This window comes from Panthera leo, chromosome F3 (genome assembly GCF_018350215.1).
Source record: "Panthera leo isolate Ple1 chromosome F3, P.leo_Ple1_pat1.1, whole genome shotgun sequence".
In the NCBI taxonomy this organism is placed as follows: domain Eukaryota; kingdom Metazoa; phylum Chordata; class Mammalia; order Carnivora; family Felidae; genus Panthera; species Panthera leo.
The window spans coordinates 16,221,027-16,246,411 of NC_056696.1; the positions used below are offsets into that span (position 1 = coordinate 16,221,027).

At 35.9% G+C, this 25,385-nt stretch overlaps 1 protein-coding gene across 1 annotated transcript in view; it reads left to right on the forward strand.

Moving 5' to 3' along the window:
- The window catches only part of KLHL20 (kelch like family member 20), a 63,457-nt gene that overhangs the window by 306 nt on the left and 37,766 nt on the right, over positions 1-25,385 (forward strand). Inside the window, exons 2-3 of the mRNA XM_042924691.1 lie at positions 697-760; positions 17,287-17,860. Coding sequence (XP_042780625.1) covers positions 738-760; positions 17,287-17,860 — 597 coding nt within the window. The 5' untranslated portion in view covers positions 697-737. The remainder of the gene's footprint in view (positions 1-696; positions 761-17,286; positions 17,861-25,385) is intronic.

A 25,385-nucleotide genomic window follows, 5' to 3' on the forward strand; every position in this document is an offset into this window, starting at 1 on the left:
GGGGGACGCTGGGGTTCTTACCCTGCACAGCTTCCCCGGACAAGAGCTGGAATTCGGGGGAAGGAAATGGGTACTGTGCGTCCCATTTAACCCTCGGGACCTACCGAGGTCTTGCCAAGTGGGTGGTGGACATTGTTTCGGGCACTGAACGAAGGGCTTGTAAGGAGAATGTTAGTCTGGAACCAGAGCTCTGCTCCGTTCGTGCTGCCCGACTGTCGGAAGCGGAGTCGAGTCGTTTGTTTTTCAAGGCAAATGCCGCCCCCTGCTCCTGTCACTTCGGGACAAGTTAAAGCTTCAGATCCGTTGTTAAGCCAGCGTGTTCCCTATCCAGTCTATCCTCTTATTACTTCTGTGGGTAAATGTGTTCTGTAGGTATACTTGATAGTGAGGCCAAAAGTTAAATGTCTTCAAGCACTTTTTGAGGAGAGGCCAAAACTAACCTAGCATTCAGGACTGTATAAGCGCGCTTTCCTCACTTTCACTTATAATCGTTTTAGCTTTCCATGTCTATATCCAGACTGAGGATAGTCATCTTAAAGGCACTAAGGTTATGACGGTGCAGATGCAAAAGGCCTGTGGTATAATATGATATAAAGTTTTTTTTTTTTATCACTGAACGAAATGATTATATAGAGATTGTTACTGGAAAGATCAGAAATAGTTTTTTATTAAGTTACTGCTTTTCTGTTGTCTTAGGTTCGGCTGTAGAGTGTGGTGAAGGGTACTTTTCATGGTGCATGGAAGGAAAGCCAATGCGCAGGTAGGCTTTTAGGAAGAAAACCTTCAGTTTCACTGATTGAAATTCAACATGGAATAATTCAGGACTTCATTTAATTTTTTGAAAGGGATTTCAAACTTTACCAAATTCTGCTGGAACTGATGATTCTTGTTCTAAAATAAATCAAAAGTATTATCTAGAATTAATCACATTTTAAATAAGAGCCCGATATAGTACCTACATGTCTAAAGAACGTTATGAATTTTACGTAGTTGTTAACATTTAAATTTTCCTTCTTGCATGGTAATTTTTGTGATAATCATTAAGTGTGATATGATACTCTCTGAGTTCCTTAGTCTTCAATTCTCTATAGAATGTAGAAGATTCTGTTGCCATTGAAGAATAATAATAATTTGTAATACACTGTACATATACCTAATTATGGTTTGGCCTATTTTATTGGTGATCAATAGTACATTTGTTCTGTTAATTAAAATAGCTGCATTGCAGGAAAGATTCTTGGGGGACTGAAAAAGGTAGTGGACATAATAACTTAACCCATAGAAAAATGGAGCAGAGTGTAAGATTATATAGACAATCATGAGCCCTCCCAATTCTAAAGTTGATAATGTTTTTTCTTAATATTTTCTAACAAATAGATCTAGAGTCATCAAAACAAAATCAGCCCAGTTCTTTTTCTTTGTTCTTTAAACTCATTTCACATTTATTGAACTGTATGTAATCATTTGTTACTTAGCATCAAAGAGAAATGGCTCTGGCAGAGCCAGAGAAGAGAAGAAAACATTTTAGGAGAAGAAACATTAAATGATGGGGGTATGACTTATGACTTAGGACCAGGAACAAGAATATATATTGTTTTCCAAATCTGTTATTGATTTTTTGATTGACCTTGAACTGTTTACCTTCTCTGTGTCCCAACTTATTTTTCTAATGTATCTGACCAGGATATTGGGAACTAATGAATGCTTTCAAATGCTTTGAGATCTCCAGATTAAAGATGATATGATGTAACAAATGTCAGTATCTTATTTGTATCAAACTTCATGTAGGAATAATATTTGACTGCAGAGTACATGAAGAAATTAACATCTATTAAATGCTTTACCACTTTATCCTTTATCATGGTTGCAAAAACCACTGATTGCTTCTCTTCCTCATTGCTTCTGTTCCTCACCTGCCATAAATGTCATATCTTATGTAATTGCTAAAATAAGAGCTTATTATTTTTTAAAAAGAGAAGGCACAGCGTGGGAATGTCTTTGGTTTATCAGTAATTTCTATATAAAATATTCACTTAATCACTCATATCTACATGCTTTTTTTTCTTGCTTTATTATATAATACTGCCAGTTATTCAAAATCATGTTGAGAGAATTCTTGTGCCATTAATTGTCAAACTACAGCTCTTTCTTCATCACCATCACTTGGCCAGAGCCTGGCCTACCCATTGATCTCGGATTTAATTTTACATTTGCTTACCTTTCCCTGCTTGGCTGTCATTCTTGTAGCTGCAGCCCAGAAGGCAGTCTCTGTGCAGTAATGTTGGTTTTATACTTAGCTGCTATTGGAGAAGCTTTGAATAAGAAGTAACTCTATTAAGATTATTTGAATACACGTTTATTCTCCCTACTAGAGAATTTTGAGTCTTCTATACCTTTGCATCCCTGGTGCCTAATGATTCCTGAATAATCATTTAAATGACTAAACAGTACCTGCAGGCTTTTTCCCTGCGTGCTACCTGCCAAAAAATATGAACAAGAAAAGGCTGAAAACAAGTTCGTTAAAGGTATTTTAATGCTTAATTACAAAGTTTTATGAAATTGATTGACATCTTACTAGTAAAGCTTTATTGAATTCATTTAAATAGCCATTATGTGTACAGATACAAAATGTAAAAGATACAATAAGATGGTCAGTGAAAAGTAAGTCTCCCAATGCTGACCCCAGCTCCCAGTTCTCTTTATAGGCAACCACTACAAACAGTTTCTTATTCATTTTTCATAAACATAATGGACATACAAGCATACACAACAACTCTCCTTTTCTAAAAACACTAATGTCAGCATACCACGCACATTCTACTATATCTTTCTTTTTTCACTTCACACATTATCTTGTAGATTATGACAAGTACATATAGACCCACCTTATTCTTTTTGCTAGCTACTTAGTATTTCATTGTCTGTAAGTGCCATATAGTTAACCAGTCCTTTTCGGAGACACTTAAAGCTATTTCAATATTTTGCTATTACAACCAGTCTGCAGTGAATATCCTTGCCAGTTGTTTTTGCCCAAATGTGTATGCATAGAATAAATTCTTAGATGTAGAATTGCCCAAAGAGTATGTGTGTTTTTAAATTTTGGTAAATATTGACAAATTTCCTTCCTTAGAGATTATACCAATCTAGTCTCACCAAAAATATGCCTGTTTCCCAACATATTATTTTTTAATGTTTATTTATTTTTGAGATAGAGAGACAGAACGTGAGCAGGGAAGGGGCAAAGAGAGGAGGAGAGACAGATCCAAAGCAGGCTCCAGGCTCTGAGCTGTCAGCACAGAACCCGATATGGGGCTTGAACCCACAAACTGCAAGATCATGACCTGAGTTGAAGTTGGATGCTTAATGGACTGAGCCACCCAGGCACCCCTAAGATATTATTTTTTAATCATGTATTTCATTTAGAGATACTAAATCATTTTGCAATGTAATTATTTCCTTCCTTAAATATATAAATAGGAAACTGAGCCTGATTTTATTAGGAATTGATTCGTTCACTCGCCAAACATTTCTATAGAACTGATTATATGCCCATATACTGTATATATGCAGATGAAGAGATGGAAAGACATGTGAATAGACACCATACTACAACATGAACAGAATTTTAATAGAGATGTAAACATAGAGAAGGGAACTTCTGCTCTGTGAAGATGAGGAGAGCTTCACAGAGATGGTGATATTTGAGCTGGATCTTATAGAAAGGATAAGGATTTGCTTTAAAGTAAAGAATGTACTTTAAAAGATACGAATTTAAAGAAGGAAGTTAATTAAAGACCCCATAAACAGAAGGAACATCTGTGCTGTGCCCCCACCTCAAAAAAAGACACCAAGACCTGCAAGTATATGACATGAATGGAATGGTGAGTATATCTGCAGTGTAGAGCATGTGGGGGCAGAAAAAGTGAAACAGGGAAAAATCATAGAGAATTAGGCTGCAACCATGGGAAAGAGTTCAGCTTTATCCTCTAGGTATTTAAGAACCAGTGTACATTGTTATATAGATTAGATTTGTTCTTGGGGCTGATCTTTGGGAGGAAAGGGCATAGACTGGAAAGAGGGAAGAAATGATGGCGAAGAAACTAATTACAGGAGTTGTGGTGGTTTAGGTGAAACCTGACGACGACTGGAAGTAGATCTGTGGCAGTGGGGATTGAGAGAAGAGGATGGAATTAAGACTTTGTCTAATAGTGACATCAAAAGGATTTGGTGGATATAGAATAAGGAAAAGGTAGCAGCATAAATGACTCCAAGGATTTCAGCTTGGGAAACCAGGTGCTGCCATGATGAGATCAAAAATACAGGAAGAGGCACCAACAGGTTTCAGTAAGCCAGAAATAGTTTCTCTTTCATACGTTTTAAGATTGTTATGTCTAGAAACCAGCCAACAGAGATAGCCAGCATATAACTGGAATATGGGTTTGGGACACAAGAGAGCAGAAGAGATGCAAAAAATTGCGCATCAGCAGCCCACAGAATGTTCTTGAAGTTGTAGGCATGAATGAGGGTAGAACAGAAAAGGGGGATGCCAAGGACAGAACCTCAAGATCAGATGAGCTTCTCCTTGCTTCAAACAACAATAACAATCCCATTCAGGTCTCATATCTTTAGAATTTCCTATTTATTTTAATCCGTCTAAAATGCATGTTTAAAAATAGTAGTGTAAAATGTACCTGCTAGTGTAAAATGACTCTTCCTTGGTGTGGCATGCACTGTAGGTTAGCTTGCTGAACAACTGTTCTTCCTTTCCTTTACTATATAGAAACAGGAACATAAAATATTATGCTTGGTATCATCATCTTCTTTGCATTTGAGATGGCCGTATAACACAGTGCTGCCAATGAAATGTCAGCAGAAGCTGCTAAGAGGTATCCTAGGGAGGCCCTGGCTGTCCTGACGTAAAGGGAGGCTAGCTTGTTTGCATGCTCTTCCTCCTTCATGCCTTGATGGCTGGACCAATCCTGATATTCATTTTACCCGATAAGCAGGGATGAGGTATTTTAGGGCTAAAGCATTTATGACCTGTTTTCAGATTAAGGGGTTACAGTCTGGCTTCCTGGTATGGAATCAGGTATGGAATTTATGTAGTGCTAGTGGGTGCCCTCCTGGTAAGCAGAGCTGGCACTTTGGGCTATTATTTCTGTCTTAAGGGTTTTTATACTACTATCTGTAGTTTTCTCTTTTTTCGAGCCTGCTTAGGACTTTAAATAATGGTCAGTTTAGCTGAATCTTTTTTGTTTGTTTGTTTTTTTAAGAGAAGGCTGTTAATTTCCGAATGAACTTTTGAAGTATAAAGGGAGAGATGTTCATTTAGGTAGGGAGCACAATTCCAGGCTAAGAAAAGATTTGCAGGTCTTTGGACTAGGAGACAAAACTTGATTATAAATGCTTTAGAAGCAGAGACTGTGTTTTCTAAACTTTTTATAGAAAATGGCTCTTTCCTCAACTAAGAATATTACTTTTGGAGTAAAAGGTCTAAGGAATGTGTGACATGGTAGCCCTGAAATTTGAGGGTGGCTTACACATTTTGGGTGGGTAGAGGTATCAGTGTTCGTGGAAATTACCCATCTCTTTATCTACCCCACATTTCCTTGACTTCCTAGATTGTTGGGACTTTTAAAACAAACTCTTAACTATAGAGTACAAACATAAATAAATACATTCTTGTGGGGCGCTCAGTTGGTTGAGCGTCCAACTTCAGCTCAGGTCATGATCTCACTGTTCCTTAGTTCAAGCCCCACGTCAGGCTCTGTGCTGACAGCTCAGAACCTGGAGCCTGTTTCAGATTCTGTGTCTCCCTCTCTCTCTGCCCCTGCTCATGCTCTGTCTCTGTCTCTGTCTCTCTCTCAGAAATAAACATTAAACATTTTTTTGATAAATAAACAGATACATAGATACATACATACATTCTTATGACTTTCACCTTTACTTATTTTGACTATTCATTCCTATTCACACTGAGAAAAACTTTCTCTCTGGGATAATAAGTCTTCATAACTTGTTTTCTGAGAATAACCTCTGGAATGCCACTCTATCAGTTCAACATGCCTTTGCCCCTACTGCTTCTGCAACCACTTCAACCATTTTCTAGCCATCACGTAACTCCCTAGATTGTGTGGCATCTCCCAACTCTTGATTAGTGCAAGCATTTATATTCCTTGATTTGGACTGCTGATTACTGCTAGAAAAAAGAAGCCATGGGGAATTCATGCTACTTTAATCAGAATCTTTAATATTTGAGCCAGGGGTGCCTGGGTGGCTCAGTCAGCTAAGCATCCAACTCTTGATTTTAGCTCAGGTCATGACCTCACAGCTTATGGGATTGAGCCCTGCATCAGGCTCTGCCCTGACAGCGTGGAGCCTGCTTGGCATTCTCTCTCCCCTTCTCTCTTTACCCCCACCCCCTACTTTCTCTCTCTCCTCTGTCTCTCAGAATGATAAATAAAAAATAAACAATTAAAACATATGTTATTTGAGCCAACAGTGTTATCCAACAGTAAATCTGTAGGTCCCTGGTTAATGCTTACCCATTCCCCAGTTAACGCGTACTCACTGCCTGAAGCAGCTGTGTCACACCTTCATGCATTCTCTCATGACCCTGTCACTACCCCTCTCACTGGCAGCAATGGCCTGCTCTCCCAACTTCACAGAAAAAATAGAGGCCATCAGGTATGAACTTTCCCAAGGCCCTGATACCTCCTTACCACAAAATAAATGTATCTGTTTCCTCATTATTTCCGCCCCCTTACTCCCTTCCTCTGATCTCTTATGTAAGCCTTTCTACCTTTTGTCAAAGAGTCATTCCTCTGTATTTTGGTTCTGTATACTCCCCCTCTTCAAGGATCTCGCACCATCATTTATTCTCTATTATTTTTTTAAATTGCTCCCTGTTTCTCATTCTTCATTTTAGTATATATCATTTTCTAGTCTTCTTCCACTTTAAACTGACATTAAAGGTCTCTTCTTGTCACAGGCAAACTTCATTTTGGAAATACTCCATACCCAGTATCTCTTTCTTTACCTTCATTAACCACTGCCATTGGAAACTTCAGGTTTTTACTGAAAATTTAGGGATAATGAAGTTTTTTGACTATTCATTATTTTCTTACTGGCTGTCTCCCCTTAGATCACAACCTGCCACCATTTTTATCAGTGCCCCCCTTTCCTTTCCCCTGTGTTATAATTCTCCCTTCTCAATTATTGTTACTTTATTATAGTGAGCAGTTTAGTCTCTTTGTTACAATCCTGATATCTCTAGTAGAAGCAGTTAAAAAACAAAATCTTACATCTTTAGATCATATTGAATGTGTGGCATGGCTTCACATAAGACAGAGTGGTAGGGACTGTGGCGAACTAAGAGTACAAGCCCTCCTGATGGTACTCAAATGCAATTTCAATTTCAAAACAAAACAAAACCTGTAAGCAAAACCCTTCTGATGGTCTTTGTCATTCTAGGGGGACCTCACCTTGCCTTTCATAATTAAAGGGCCTAAATACTTGTTTTCTCAAAAGCAGCATCTGTCTCTGAAATAAATGCTGTTCCTTTCCCCAGAATGTAAAATAACAATAATTGAAAATTTATTATAGCAGTTTTTTTCTTCTCACTATGTAGAGATTCAATTGTAGTAATTATAGTTTCTTAAACTGATTCCATAATATCTGATGTTTGCCTTGTAGAATTGTTTAGATTTATTGACATTTTGGGTAAGTGAATCCTTCTTGTTTAATTTATATGTTTGACAATATGTTTATATGTTTTACTTTTTTTTCCCTTTATAGCTGCATTTTGAATTCTTGCTTTCCCCACTCTGTTAATTTCCCTTCAACTTAGGTCAGTATATTCTTTTTGTAAAAACTGACTTCCACTGAAAAAGAGATTTTTATTTTATTAGATTTTATGAAGTCAGTTATTTGTTCACATTTTAATGTGTTTAAAATTACCTGCTTGCTAAATACAGATTCTAGAGTCATATCACCAGAGATTCTGATTCTCTAGCACCTCAGGAACCTGCATTTTTATTAAGCACCCTCATATATCTGGTGTCAAAGAAACACAGTATTTGAAAAGTGAATATAACAGCCTAGTGGGAATTGAACAGTCAGTAAAGAACAGTATCTAGTCTTCTCACATTTTCATTTCATTTGAAAGAAAAGCCACACATTCGGACCATGATCTTAAATCTATCAGTGCCATGTTTAGAAAATATGATAATAATGGAGGAAGACCCTCTGTATACAAGAGTAGTTGGGGGTGCCTGGGTGGCTCAGTTGGTTAAGTGTCTCTTGATTTCAGCTCAGGTCATAATCTCCCAGTTTTTGAGATCAAGCCCCACGAAGCTCTGCTTCAGATTCACTCTCCCCCCACCACCTAGCTCCTCTTCTACTTACACTCTGTCTCTCAAATCAAAGTAAATAAACATTTTTTAAAAATATTTTTTTAAAAAAGACTAATTTACTAGTCAAAGCAAGAGTAAATTTCTAAATTCAAGTTGGTTAGGAAATTTAGAATGCGTGGCTGATTTTACCATTTCACATTTTAACTACCATGTTTTTGGTATCAGAATGTTTTGGGCTGAAAGTCCTGACTCAGACTAGCATAATCAACATGGAAATCTTTTATTTACATAACCAGACGGCCAGAGGTCGGGGTGGGCTCCAAGACTGGTTGATGCAGTGGCTTGGTAATATCATCTTGGACCCAAGTTCTCTGTCTCTCCAGTGTAGTTTGTGCAGTGTCGGCTTAATCCTGCCCTAAAATTGGTCTCCCATCCCACTACCACCTACCAGTGTAGAATGCTGCATTCTTCCTTGTTAATGCCCTGCAGAAGAAACTCCCTAAATTATGGAATGTAAATCTGTTCCTGTAATTTGATGACCAGCTTAGGTAAGAGAATGCCATCAGTTAATTGATTTGAAAGAAGTCAGGATTCATCCTTAAAAACATGGTCATCTTCCCCTGAAGCACATGGCTAGAGGAGGAACAAAATCAAGATTATGTTAAAATTTGAGAGTTGATGGTAAAATATGGTATTAATAGAATTTATCTTGAAGTTATGTTTTTCATCAGTGCTAAAAGAATACAAAATCTGCTAAAGTTATTATTAGCAGATTTTATACCCTTTGGTTTTAGATAAACTGATTCTTTCCCAGAATTGACAGAGTCTTCCGGGGAGAAGGCAAAAGCTCTGTTTGGTCTCCCTAGTTTGTTAAATGTGGATAGAGTCCAGAATAATCCTTTCCACTTGCCTCCTTAAATCTTAAAATACATATAGATTAATCTTGTAAATTAAGTTAATAAAAATGTTATTTGAGTTCAGTTTCTTTTTTGTGTATATTTGTAATGTCATTTGTTCAATATTGGAATAAAAAGCCACAGATTGAAAAAGCAAATAATTTGAGATCTTCTTGTTTTTCTAGATGAATTTTTACTTGGACAATAAAGCTTGCCGCCCTAAGATTTAATTAAAACCTTTCTTAGGGTTCTGTCTTGGGGAGCAGATCACACCTCAGTTTACCATCCCACCCCCAACTCTTTAGAGTATTTATTTCATCAGACTCCAAACAAAGAAGTTGTGAATATAGATGTGACAAGGTGTGAACACAGTCTATTTCTAGGACCCTTATTATAACTTCCTTTCAAAAGGTGCCCAGAAAAATGTACCAAAAAACTCGCTTTTCTGCCAGTAGAATCCCGTGGTTGTAATAAGAATAATGGAGGATGTGCACTCAGAATTTTAAAAGTACACATTTACAAAAACAAATAGCAGAACCATAGGAGAAATAACTTAGTGTATAGAATTAAATATGGCTTCTAGAATTAAATTGCTAGAATTAAATACAGCTTCTCAGAACATTTAAAATGAGGTAATCCCTGTTTTCATTGCTTCTTATTCTCCTAAAAGGGCAGTGTGGTCCAGCCATGTGGCAATATGCTTGCCTTTTTTTCCCTTCTAAGAATGACAACCACATAAATCAGATTACCAGAGTCATTTCTATTTCAAACACTCAATCCAGTTGCCTAAGATAGTTTGGAATTATAAGGCACTGACTTCAAAGTCAGAGGACCTACATTCAGACAAATCCCAACACTGTCACTCTTTGTGAGGTAAGTGTAATTATCCCTATGTTACAAATAATTAACTTGAGGATCAGGAAGTTAAGCAATTTGCCCAAGATTATGCCTAATAAGTAATGGAGGTAAGGTTTGAACCTGGCTACAAGCTTGCCTGGCTACAAACCTGGTTTTGAGAGAATGAGACAAGAGTTCGGAGGGTATAATTTATTTTGGCAGAAAGAAAAGTTGAATTCATTTAACAACAATTTAGTGAACACTAGACCCCGGTATTGGGATATAGCAGTGAGCAAAAGAAAACAAGGGCCTTGTTCTCATTGATCTTATATTCTAATTAGGCGATAAAACCAATATAGTATGTCAGGAGGGAATATATTTATGAAGAAAATTAAAGGGTATAGAGTGGTAGAAATAGGAGATACTATTTCATATAAGGTGGTGTTGGGGAGAAGGAATTTCCTCTGCCCTTCGAGGTCCTTAAAGCTGGACTTAGAATCAAATTAACAATGAGACAATGAGGAAATCAAATTCAATAGCATTTGTAGAGGGAATCCACACAGACATGGAAATCCCAAAGATAGGCAACATTATGCTTATGTGAGCTAAGGCAAGGGGTATTGGACTGAGGGTACAAAGGAGAGAAATACCATTAGAAGGGAAAGATGTTTGGAAAACAAAGGTATCCTATTCTGCAGATTAGTTTCTTAGATAAAGAGAAATCTCTGTCAATAGCTGTCTTCCTGGTAAAGCAGGCAGTTGAAGGGGAGGTGAAGAGCTTTTTCTGAATCTGCTGGGTTTGGATTGCTTTTATTTACACACACACACACACACACATATATATATATATATATATATATATATATATATATATATATTTACATATATATTTACATATATATGTAAATATATATATTTACATATATATGTAAATATATATATTTACATATATATTTACATATATATTTACATATATACATATATATGTGAATATATATATTTACATATATATTTACATATATATGTGAATATATATACATATATATATGTAAATATATAAAATCTATTTTTTTAAGTTTATTTACTAAAAGAGAACAGGGGTGGGGCAGAGAGAGAGAGGGAGACAGAGAATCAATCCCAAGTAGGCTCCACACTGCCAGCACAGAGCCCGATGTGGGTCTTGAACTCATGAACTGAGATCATGACCTGAGCCGAAACCAAGAGTCAGATCCTTAAGCGACTGAGCCACCCAGGTGACCCAGGATTGCTTTTAACTCAATGTTCATGCCAAAGTGTCCCATCTTTAGATGGCCTGCCCTTGGCCCCTACAGTTGTGTGATAAGTTGGCATTTGAGCAGAGATCTGAAAGAAATGACAGAGGAGCTTCATAAATATTTGGGGGAAGAAACTTTCAGGAAGAAGGAATAAGAGTCTGAAGCAAGAGAAGTCTTGGTATGTCCCAGAAAATATCAAGGTAAGTCTGTGTGACTAGAGAACAGTGGGCAAGAGGAAAGCAATAGGAGATGAATTCAGAGAGCGAGCCAGGGGAAGAGTCATGTCGAAGCTGGTAAACCTTATATTCTTTGTTTGTGACTGAGTATTTAAAGCATTTTAAGCAGAGGAGTGGTGTAATCTGACTTTTCTAAACGATCAGTTAGGTTCTTTAGAGAAGAGAATATAAATTGGCAAAGGTGGAAGCAAGAAGACTATTTATGAGACTATTACAATGTTAAAAAAGGGTGAGAATAGCCTGAATTAGGGTGGGACTGGTGAAGATGTAGAGAAATAGTTGGAATCTAGATATTATTTGGAGCTAGAATGACAGGATTTGCTGATGGATTGGGTTTGAGAGTGTGTGGAAGGGAAGAGGCCCAAGATTTTTGGCCTGAGAAACTGGAAGAATAAAATTGCTTTTTATTAATCTGGGGAAGGCTAGAAGAGAGACATGGAGGAAGGTAGAGAATCAAGGAATCAGTTTTAGATATATCATTGAGATATTTTCACTTGTGTGATACAAGACATTCATATGGATCCAAATTCAGAATTTATTCAGACAGAAGATAAGGCCCTTTTAGCCATTCACATATGGATGATAGGAACCATGAGGTTAGACGAGGTCCCCCTAAGAATGTGTATAGAGAGCAGAGAGGACAGACCTTTGGAGAATGACCTCATTTAAGGGAATTCTTAGCAAGTTTGCAAACCAGACCACTGATAAAAGTATAGAAACTACCTGTTTTTTTTTTTTTAAATATAATTTGTTGTCAAATTGGCTAACATGTAGTGTGTACAGTGTGCTCTTGGTTTTGGGGGTAGATTCCCAGGGTTCATCACCTACCTACCACACCCAGTGCTCATAGAAATTACCCATTATTAAAAGTCAGAATCTGTACTCATACAATAATTAACAGCACAGGTGTTTTTTTTTTCTTGCTATGGTATACTTTTAAATGAAAAGGCAGAGATGTAGAAATTAGCTTCCTTATTGTATGTAGGTGAAATAAAAAATTGTTTATATCTAAGTTCAACAGTACTATCTGTATGTACATCATTATGGTTGCAACAAAAATGTTTTCATTTCAACATGCAATGTCAATATTAAAATAGGAAGTTTTGAATTTATCTTGTCTTTAATGTTGGTTCTTTTTGAAAGAAGCTTGATTGCACCTCTGTTAACCATGTGATTTATTTTTTCAGCATCTACCATGTACAAGGCATCATTAAGCATTGTGATTAAAAGCTTCCTTGATTATTTACATGGGTGGCAAAAATTATCCTTTAACTGCTCAGCTTTTTTCAGTCTGTAAATTACCAAGCATAAATGGTGCTGTTTCTACCAGATGTCAGGAATTATGAACAGTTTGTGTTCTAGAATACAGAATCACCTGTGGGCTAAGGCCAAGCATAGAAAGCTTGAATTTATAAGTACTTTGGAAAAACAGATTGCTGTTGGAGAAAGGAAAAACTGTTCTTTGTTTTCAGGTTGTGCCTTTGTAATGTAAATGTAGTTTCTTCTTCCCAAAATGTCCTTTTCTAGTCTCTCCTTCCCAGGGGACCCTCTCAACACAGGTGTTTTATTATACTGTAGTTCCTGTCCATGCTACAGCTTTAGGGGTAGTAAACTGATAACTGTCCCCTGAAGGCCAGATGTTAGACTCTCTCAATATAGATGATTAAGTCTGTGAGACTCACATGAGGCTGACCTAAAACTCAGAGTCACCTATGCCTCCTTTTAAATAACATGATATCTCTGGAAGAATTATTCATGAGAAGACTGCTTAGTGAGTGTAGAATCAGAAACAGAAATATAATGATCTGGACCATGGGTATGGGATATTTCACCTAAGTTCAAGAATAACCCAATGTAATATTCCTACTTCACAACAAAAATACATACCCTTGAAGTAACCTTGTAGCTTATGCCAATCAGATCTAGGATCTTTCCAGTATAAACAAATACTATACCGATTTTTGCCTTTCTGACCACAATTTGTATCCTGATTGCCCTTTCTCTGGTTATTCATGTATCCCCTCTTCTAGATAGATTCCCTGATTGCCTCTTTATATTCCTTTGATTTTTTTCTCACTTCAAACAAACTGCTTTGTAAATTATATGCAATTAGTAAATATGTGTTAAAAGAATAATTACCAACTTAGAGGAACATAGATTTTTTCATGCTGGTAGATACAGTGTGATAATTATGAAAATCTGAATATCTTCATTATAATTATTTGTCAATTTAAGTGGGTGGCATTTACCTAGGAAGTTAACACCTCAATTTCTACATATGAAATATGAACATAAGGTATAAACTTGCTTCTCTTATATATTACCTGGAATCACTTTTTAAAAGGTAATAACCTTTGACTATTTTAGAAATGTTTAGAGATAATTCTGAAAATTTCTTAGACCATCCCAGGTTTTTTTAAGCTGGAAAAGGAAAGACTTAAGTTCAATTTTGTTATGCTATTTTCCTTAAGCCTGACATTCATTTTGTGATCCTTTTACCAAGTTACTTGACTCTTCTGATAGTCCACTGGTGAAGTTCTTCATGATGACTAGACCAAATTAATCTGCATTTAACTGTAGCTTTTTGGGCTTTAAAAAGTTGTACAGAAATTTGGATATCCATAAGGAAAAAACTGAAAATCTTACTTTGAATTGTTAAATAATTCTACATCTCCCTTCTTTCCCTAACCCAGCATTCACATCAGTCACATTATTAAATATTCACATTGCCCCAGGAGATAGTTGTAGTTTATCCTAGAGTATCAGGAGGCCTGCTGTGCTACTGAAAGAAAGCTTCATGATTTTAAAGAAGTCACCTAACCAAATCAGTTCCTTCATCTGTTAAAGGAGGGTATTATGCTAGATGATCTGATGGTGCATTCTATTCCAAATCTCAATCTCCATTCTTCAAGCTAGGTAACAAATTATGACAAGCAAGCAAGGTTGCTTTTCATATTTAAAGGTTTCTGGATGGGGCGCCTAGGTGGCTCAGTCTGTTGAGCGACCTACTTCAGCTCAGGTCACGATCTCACGGTTTGTGACTTCAAGCCCCATGTCAGGCTCTGTACTGACAGCTCAGAGCCTGGGGCCTGCTTCAGATTCTGTGTCTCCCTCCTCTCTGCCCCTCCCCCACTCATGCTCTGTCTCTCTCTGTCTCAGAAATAAATAAACATCTAAAAAAAAGTATTTAAAGATTTCTGGAGAACATTAACATGTAAAATTTATTAACACTCACATACCCTGATCCTATGATGTTGTGTGTATCAAATTTGAGAAATTTACAGAGCTGTCACCCTCATTTTTTCCAGATCCCTTTTTAAAGGAAAATAATTATTACAGCCTCTCAAGAGGGTGTCCTTTAGCACAGTTAGGGTAACACATACTTACATATACAGGAAATGCCCAACTTACAGACTTCCAAAGTCTGCGTGTAAGAGTAGCTTCCCGAGCTCCAGCCATCATCCCACTCAAAAGCCACCGAACACAACAGCAACAACAAACCCTTAATCAATCCCAAAACGAGAAATGTTCTTTTCCTTCTCCTTGAACCTCTTGGCCTTTGTGTCTTCAGACTTCAAAATTCAGGTCAGAACTCTATGTCAGTGGCTTTTAAGTTTATTGCTATAACATAGAGCTTACAAAGGGACCCAATTATACAGATATATATGAATCCGTGTGTGTATACAACACACAGTTGAAACAGTGACGTAAAGGGAATATATGCCAATATTTTTTCTTATGTTTCATTTTTTCAGTGTTGCTTATGACACACTAAGTTGATTTTACAACTAAACCTAGCCCCCATTTACAGCACTCTTGCTATAGAAGTATATAAGCCTCCAAATACCTAACATAAAATTAAATGTTGGGAAAAGTATTCATTTGTAAAGTGGGGAATGTCTATTTATGGACCTATATATTTCTTTTGTAACCATAGTAAACCTTCCTTGATTCTGACTGATTTGGTGGGAACAGTTGGAAATATACAGTACTTTTAAACGAATGAGGCTTATTGTCAGATTTAATATCTCTGTCCCCAAATTAGTCTAACAAAATCTTTGTACAGAGGCTCCTAAGAATCCTACTAAAAAAATATTTCACCTGCCATCTTCTTTCCCACTTGAATGTTCATAAACTATGAAGAAAAGATTTCTAAGTAAAGGTAAACTTCAATCCAGACTTGCTGGATTACTATTAATTCCAAATTTATTTAAATATTAATTGAAGCATATCAACTCAGACTTGATTTCTAACATGGATAAGCATAATGACCTCATTGGAAAGGAACGTAATAATTCTATTACTACAATAGCTGCAATTTAAAATGTAGCAAGCCCTGAACTGGAAGCTTTTATGTGCATTATCTCCTTTAATCTTTGCCAATATAGGATAGATGCCCATTTTACAGCCGAAGAAATTGAGGATTACAGAGGATAAGTAACTTGCCCAGTAATTGTCAGTACTAGCATTTCAACCCAGGCCCATCTTTTCTACAGTGTATGAAACTTTATGCTGCTGGTACAGAGTAGCCATAGTACCCAACCCTCAGAGTGGTTAGACTTGAAGGGAAAAAGAAAATCTTAATTTAAGATATGGTGAAATATTTTTGAGACATCTATGGTTGAACTTACACAAGGGGGGAATTTTAACTCATTTCTCCCTGTGAATGGCTTCTAAAATATTTGGTTTGATTCTTTCCCTTTCTAGGAACAAACTAATGTGATTAACTACATAGTTATTTACTATACTTCCTCACTTATAAGTCATATGGTTCGTTTAATAACTTCTTAGTAGTGTAAGTTGCATTAAACGTATGCAAAGCTTTTATTAGCTGACAGTCTAGCATGTATTTGTCCATATAATTTTCCCATACCTCAGTTTTCTTTAATGTTACAAAGTTCTATCTAAGCTTTCCTCTCATTCACAGACAAAAGAATGTCTGGCCACCAGTAATTATCTGTAGCATCCTGTTAACACTAGTTTTTGTAACCTGTGCTTAGGATTTTTTTTTTTTTTTTTTAGTTTACTTTTAGTTTGTTTTTTACTTAGAACAATTGTAATCGCCTGTATAAACTGTGAAAATTATGCATATTAGAATAAAGGAAATACAGTACTACATATAAAGTTAATTTTAGGGGCCCTGGCCTCCCTTTTTGTTCTTTTCATGCAGCATGAGCTATATTTTATAACTTTGGCTGAACTTGAGAGAAGTCTAAAATATTGCCATTATAATGAGATATAGACATTTCTGTGTTGTAGGAAAAGAAATATCAACATTTTGGTTAAGCCAGATTAAGGAATTAAAGTCCATAAGTCTGTTTTGTGCAGAAAGAATAATTTACAAATGTTTTTCATAAATTTTTATTGATGTATTACAGGTAGTTTGTAAAAGATGTGGCCTAAGACATTCTAGTCTGAGTACTTCTGAGATGGAAAAGGAATTGTCCTTTATTTTATGGGAGTGCATAGTGAAAGTACTCTGATTTGGCATTAATGCTGTTCTTCAGAAGACTTTAAGGAAGTTTATGAGTTCCCGTGTTCTTAGAATGGAAGCCCTTTGGGGACTTAGTTCTCCCTTTTGATTACCTGCAGGTTTCTTTATCTCTTTACTTATGAACACTTTATGGCAAAAGTGAGTTTCTAATAATATTGCCATCATCTCTTCTCCCTCCTTCCCCCATTCCTGTAGGTGTACCAACATTCGACCAGGAGAGACTGGAATGGATGTAACAAGCCGCTGCACCCTTGGAGACCCCAATAAACTGCCAGAAGGGGTTCCCCAACCCGCCCGCATGCCCTATATTTCAGACAAGCACCCTCGACAAACCTTGGAAGTGATTAACCTTCTGAGAAAGCATCGGGAGCTATGCGATGTGGTGCTAGTTGTGGGCGCTAAGAAGATATATGCCCATCGAGTCATTTTGTCAGCCTGCAGTCCCTACTTCCGAGCTATGTTTACAGGAGAATTGGCAGAAAGCCGTCAGACGGAAGTAGTGATCCGAGACATAGATGAGAGGGCTATGGAACTACTGATTGACTTTGCGTATACCTCCCAGATAACTGTGGAAGAGGGCAATGTTCAGACCCTTCTGCCAGCTGCTTGCCTCCTCCAGTTGGCAGAAATACAGGAAGCCTGCTGTGAATTCTTAAAGAGACAATTAGATCCTTCTAATTGCCTGGGCATTCGGGCTTTTGCTGACACACATTCATGTCGTGAGTTGCTAAGGATAGCAGACAAGTTCACTCAACATAACTTTCAAGAGGTGAGTTATACTTGGTGGTTTGAATGCATTCATAATGTATTTGTCAGGAGAGCAATATGAGTTCACGTTCTGCTAACTAACATGTACCTGTTCGGGTATTTACTGCGGATTCTAACTTATAATATCAAAGAAATAAGTTATTATCAATTCTCAGCCTGGTTTTTATTTAAAGGCCAATTTTATGTTCTGTCAGCAAAAGTTAAAGTTTAGGGATTTGATTCTCCCTAGCCATATTCATAAACTAGTTTATAAGTCAGAAAACAGTTCATTGATTCATTAATAAACTGTATTCAGTTTATTAATTCATTAATAAAGATAATGATGAGATATGGTAGTGAACAAGATGCCCAGAGTGTTCTCATGGAGGTTATAATCTAGCAGAGAGGATAGCCGTTAATGCATAATCACACAAATAATTAATTATAATTAATAGGTACTACAAAGAAGAAGCCTATACTATAAACTCTGATTTAGCAGTATATTACAGACAGATTTAACTTTGGTTCTGGAACAGATCAAGCCAAATTCTGAGACATGAGAAAGCATAACTAGATTGAGAAACTGAAAGAAACCCAGTGAGACCCAGAGAGCAAAAGGGAAGACATTACATAACGATTTTACAGAAAGACCAGAGCCCGATCACACTGGAGTTAATAGACCATGTTAAGAATTTGAAATTTAATCTTAAGAGCAACAGAAAACAATTAAAGGGCTTTAAGCAAAGACATGGTCCCTTTTACACTTTAATATCAGTCACTCTTCTCTCCACCAGGATAACCTCCTATGGATCAAAGATTTCATTTCATACAACATGAAACCATGAAAATATTAGAAGATGACATGGAGCTATTCCTTTTTAATCTTGAAGTGAGAAAGGCCTTTCTAATTGACTAATCCAGAAGGCATAGAAGAAAATATTGATAGATTTGGCTACATAAAAATAAAAAAATTTTGCATGGTAGAACAAAATAACAGTAATCAGACAAAAGTTAAAGACAAAGCAGGGAGTGCCTGGTTGGCTCAGTCAGTAGCATTGCGACTCTGGATATCAGGGTTGTGAATTCGAGCCTGACAATTAGTTAAAAATAAAATCCTTTAAAAAAGGCGGGGGCGCCTGGGTGGTTCAGTCGGTTAAACATCCGACTTCAGGTCATGATCTCGCAGTCCGTGAGTTTGAGCCCCACCTTGGGCTCTGTGCTGACAGCTTGGAGCCTGGAGCCTGCTTCCGATTCTGTGTCTCCCTCTCTTACTACCCCTCCCCCACTCATGCTCTGTCTCTCTCTCTCTCTCTTTCTCTCTCTCTCTCTCTCTCAAAATTAAACATAAAAAAAAAAAAAAGACAGGGACATCTTGGTGGCTCAGTGGGTTGAACATCCGACTTTGTCTCAGGTCATGATCTCATGGTTCATGGGTTCAAGCCCTGCATCAGGCTCGCTGCTGTCAGCACAGAGCCTACTTTGGATCCTCTGTCCCCCACTTCTCTCTGCCTCTCCCCTACTCGTGCTCTCTCAAAAATAAATTAAAAAACATTTTTTAAAAAAATAGTGCAAACTGTTTTGCAGCTATCACAGTAAATATCCTATCACAGTAAATACTCTCTTTAATATAGCAAGAGATCCTGTTGTTCAATAACCTAGACCAATGATCTAACCAAAAAATGGGCAGTAAACAAATTCAGATTGCTCTTAAACATATGAAAATCTGTTGCAGCTTTTTCAGAATAACTGAAACACAAAACTATACCAAAGTACTATTTTTTGTTTCTCAGATTACAAAATTGTAATCTATCACATTACAGATATCCAAAATTTGATTCCTTCCCCTGTTGACAAGGCCATGGAGACAAAGCAGTAGAGCTGCATTGCTAGTGTGAACATAAATCGATACAACCTTCTTGAAAGAAAATTAGGCAGTATATTTCAAAATTACACGCTTTTGCACACTGTTTGACTTAGACAATTTGTACTACAAATGTACTGGAGAAGGGAGCAATTTGAGGAGATAATATCATGGGTTTCATTTTACATATATTCAGTGTGAGACACCCGTGAGATGTCTAAATAGAGATACTGAGCCGGGCCACTGTTTAGGAGTCTGTATCTTAGAAAAGAGGTTAGACTGAGATTAAAATTTAGAAGTCATCAACACAATAATTCATAGCAATTAAACTATGGTGGCTTAATCCTTTTCAGGCAGGATTTAACTCAGAAACCATAAAAGATTGGTAAATTTGATTGCATAAAAATTGGGAATTTTTGTTCTTTATAACAACAATAACACCATAAACTATGTCAAAAAATTAGCGTCAAACTCATACATGGGGCATACATGACAGAAAGAAAATTTTTTCCATAAAAGTCATACAAATTCAGTGAGAAAAAACATGAAAAACACAATAGAAAAATAGGCAAAGTGTATAAGCAATGTATGAAAGGAGATATTCAAATGTAAATAAACATATGAAAGCTTAGTCACCCTTACACATAACTAAAGAGATATACATCACAATAATATACCAGTGTTCAAACTGTCAGTTTGGAAAAATAATTTTTAACTTCATTGAAAAAAATTCAAATTTATAAGAAATTATAAGAAAAAACTTTCATATACCTGTTACCCAGGTTACCAGTTGTTAACATTTTGCTACATTTGCTTTACCATTCTCTGCTTGTTATATCGAACATTTTTCTCTGAACAATTTGAGAGTATATGCATATATCACACTCCTTTACTCTTGAACACTTCAGTGTGTATTTGCTAAGACCAATGGCATTTTTTTTTCTTTTAACATAGAATTCTCTTAGGACAATTCATTCATTGGGGCACCTAGGTGGCTCAGTTGGTTAAGCATCTGATTTGGCTCAGGTCATGATCTCGTTGTCTGTGAGTTTGAGCCCCATATCTGCCTCTGTGTTGACAGCTCAGAGCCTGGAGCCTGCTTTGGATTCTGTGTGTCTCCCTTTCTCTCTGCCCCTTGCCTTCCCTCTCTCTCTTTCTCTCTCTCTCTCTCAAAAATAAGCACACATTAAAAATTTTTAAAGACAATTCATTTATCAAATTGATGAAATTTTACATTAATAAAAACTTTATTTAATCCATAGTCCCCATTCCAGTTTCACCAACTGTCCCCATATTGTTCTTTGTAACAATTTTTTTTTTTCCAGTCCAATTTCCAGAGCAGATGATTGCTCTGCATTTAGTTGTCATGTCTTCTGAGTTCTTGATAATCTGGAGTAGTTCTCTCCACCTTTAAGAGTATAGGCCAATTAATGTAAAACGTCCCTCAGTCTGAGTTTGTCTGATGTATCCTCATGGTAGATTCAGTATTGACAGGAATACTACATAAATGATACTTTGTCATTCTCAGTGCATCACAGGAAGTACATGGTATCTATTTGTCCCATTACTGATTGTGTTAACTTCAACCACTTGGTTAAGTGGAGTCCCCTAAGTTTCTTTCCTATTAAGTTACTATTTTTCGTTTTGTAGTTAGTAAAAACTTTTACAGGGAGATACTTCAAATCCATGTAAATATTCTTTTCCTTATCAAACTTTCACTCATTTTCACTCATATACATTGATCATTTCTGCCCAAATCAATTATTACTATGATGGCTGTAAAATGGTGATTTGAAAAAACCACTCCATTTTTCTTAAGGAAGAATTTTCCGTGTTCTGAATGATTGATTAGCATCATGGACTCACTAGACTCTTATTCTAGTTAATGGATTATAGTCCTTTGTTACCATTTATTATTTTGATGCTTGATAGTCCGATTTATCCTTCCTATGCTTATTTTTGCAAAATTAAGCAGACATATGCTTTTTTTAAAATTTCCATTTCTTTCCGACACAAAAGGTAGCATTCTGTATATTCTTTGTTGCCTTTGCCTTCTACTTAATTTATTCTGGAATTCATTCCATATCAGTTCACAGTTCTCTCTCCACAGCGGCATTGTTCTCCTTGTGTGTACCACAAATTTGCTCAATCAGTTTCCTGTTTGAGCATTTGCATAGTGTTCAGTGTTTTCCCATTACAGATAATGCTGCAATGAATAGACTTGTGTATGAATAGTTCAGTGTTGTTGAAGGTTTATCATCAGGATAAATTCCTAGAAATCAGACTGCAGGGCCGAAGGTTGACTGCATGTGTAATTTTGTTAAATATCGCCACATTCCCCTCTATGAGGATGAACCATTCTGACCATAATATATGCCATAATAATATGAGGGTGAATATTATCTCATAGCCTCACTAACAGAATATATTGTCAACGTTTTGAATTTTTGCCAGTCTAATAGATGGGAAGTGGAATCTCAAGAGTGTTTCAGTGTGCATTTCTCTTAAGTAAAGTTGAGTATCTTTCATATCTGTCATGTTTATGAATTATTTATTATCTTTTGCCCATTTTTCTATTAGATTTTTAAATCTTTTTTCTATTCAGTGTTTTAAAGTTCTCTCTGCATTAACAGTGATAGCCAACTCTCTGTGCTACAAGTTACAAACTCTTTTTTCCCAGTTTACATTTGCCTTTCAACTCTACTTATGGTAATTTTTGGTCATGGAAAGTTTTTTGTTTTTTTTAAATATTATCAAATACATAAATCTTTTACTTTATTGCATCTGGGTTTTGAGGCAAAATTTGAAAGGCTTTTCCTACACTTAGGTTACAGAGGAATTCACCCATATTTTTTCTAGTATGTGTATGATCTCTCTGAGTTTACCTTGTGTAGGGTGTGGAATATGGACTTACTATTATCTTTTTCTAAATATTTAGTCCCAATACCATTTATTTAAAAATCTTTTTGAACCAGTGATTTGAGATAAGATCTTTATTATACACTGAATTTCTGTGTGTGCTTGGTTCTAGACCTTCTATTATAGGCCATTTAGCAGCCCCATGCTATTTCCTGCAATGTTTTAATTATTGAGGCTTTGTAGTATATTTTAATACATAGTAGGGCTAATACCACTACCGTATAACTTTCTCTTTCAGTGTTTTCCTAACTTTCTTGCATGTTTATTTTTCGAAATGAGCTTAGTATCACCTTTTCCAGCTTTGAGAAGAAAACTTGGTATATTTACTGGGATCACATTAATTTACAAGTTAACTTAAGAATAATTATTTTTAAGATGTTGAGTTCTATTCAAAAATGAGAGATGCCTTTCTGTTTCTTCAGTTCTGTTTTTTTTATCTCTCAGGAATGTTTTATAGTTTTATTCATTTAAGTTTTCTACATTTCTTAAGTTATTCTAAATGTATTTTTTGTTGCTATGTAAGGTTTTTTTCCCTTTACTATAGCTTCTAGCCAACTACCATTAATGTATATGAAAGCTACTTTACTGAATTTTTTTATTCTTTGAGTTATTTACACTGATTCTTTAGAGTTTTCTGACCATCCTGTCACGTCATCTGTATATCGATAGTTTTATTTCTTCTTCTCCAGTTGTTAATGACTTTTTTTTTTTCCAGTTGTTTGGCTTAATACTTCTAGTAAAATGTTAAATGGTAATGGAAATATTGGACATACTTTGTTTCTGGCATTAGTAGGAATCACTTTGGTGTTTTCCCATTAATGAATATACTGGTTTTAGGATTGAAGTGTGAATATTTTATCATATTAAGGAAGTACTCACATACTTCCTATTTTCTTGGATATTTTTTATAAGGAATGGTATTGGATTTTGTCAAAGGTTTTGTCAGTATTTATGGAGATAATCATATGAATTTTCTCCTTAAACCCATTATTATGAATTCTTTTAAATGAAGTCCTAAAATTAAAGCATCTTTGCATTTTTAGTACACACATTTTGGTCATGGTGGACTGTTAATGTGAGTTGGAATCTATTCACTAATATTTTAGACAATGTCTTTGTGTTGATATTAATAAGATTAATATTAAATAGATATTAATAGGTATTAAAAGATTAATAAATCTTTAATTTTCTTGTACTGTCTTTTTCATGAGAAGTGCTAGTTTTATTTTCTTATTTTTATTTTTTGTTTATTTTTTAAATTTTTTTAAGTTTATTTTTAAGAGAGAGAGAGAGAGAGAGAGAGTGTGAGTGGGGCAGGGGGACAGAGGATCTGAAGCAGGCTCTGTGCTGACAGCAGAGAGCCTGACGTGGGGCTCAAACTCACCAACTATGAGATCATGACCTGAGCTGAAGGCAGATGCTTAACCACTGAGCCACCCAGGCACCCCTATTTTTAATTTTTTAATGTTCGTCTGCTTTTGAGAGACAAAGAGTGCAAGTGGGGAGGGATAGACAGAGAACTCAAACTCACAGAATACGAGATCATGACCTGAGCTGAGTGAAGTCTGATGCTTAACTGTCTGAGCCACCCAGGCGCCCCTTCTTGTGCTGACTTTATCAGGTTAGATATACATGTTATACTTAATGAAAATGAGTTAGAAGTTTTCATTCATGTCCAGTGCTTTGAAACAATTTGTACAACATTGGGACTATGTCCTCCCTGCAAGTTTGGTAGAATTGCTCTGTGAAACTGTCTAGGTGTGGTGCTTTTTTGTGAAGTAGTTTATTGATCATTTTCTCCGTTCCATGAAATTTCCTCTTTCTACTAGGTTCAATTTTGGTAGACTATGTTTCCGTACAAAATTATCAATTTTATCTAGGTTTTCAAATTTATTTATATAGAGGTGTACAAATTTCTTTTAATTTTTAAATTTCTTCATCAATGGTTATTTACCCCTTGATATTTTGTATTTTGTATATGTGTACTTTCAATATTTCTTTCCTTGAAAAAGGTAGCTAACCCAAAAATAAATAAAAAAACATTGAAAAAAAAAAAAAAAAAAAAAAAAAAAAAGAAAAAGGTAGCTAGTGGTATGTCTATTTTGTTCATGTTTTCCCAAAGAATCAATATTTTGACTCATTAATTAAATCTGTAATTTTTGTGTCTATTTCATTAATGTTAGTTCAACTTTTGTTACTTCCTTCCTTGTGTTCTCTTTTGGCTTGCTGTATTCTTTTTCTAGCCATTTGATTGAGAATTTGATTCATTTTCATTCTTTTACCTTAAGTACTCTGAGTGTTTAAAGCCATAGTTTTTCTCTGATCACTGTTTTAAATACATTTAATAGATTCTTATCTTTACTGCTCGTTTTATTGTTGTTTTAAGTAATTCTGTTTACATTTTTCTTTTTCTTTTTTTAAACGTTTATTTTTGAGAGAGAGAGACACACAGAATCCAAAGCAGGATCCAGGCTCAGAGCTGTCAGCACAGAGCCTGACTCAGGGCTCAAACTCACAAACTGTGAGGTCATGTCCTGAGCCAAAGTCGGCCGCTGAACCGGCTAAGCCACCCAGGCGCCCCTGCATTTTTCTTTACCGAGAACTATTAATAGAAAATTTTTAAATTTTTAGGTGGGTTTTTTTTTTTTTAATTTATAATTTTAGTGCATGGCAGTCAGTGTTATTTTTAGTAGTTCTACTTCATGAAATTTACTGACTTTTTTAGTCCCACATTATCAGTTTTTCTGACTATTCCATATGTGCATGA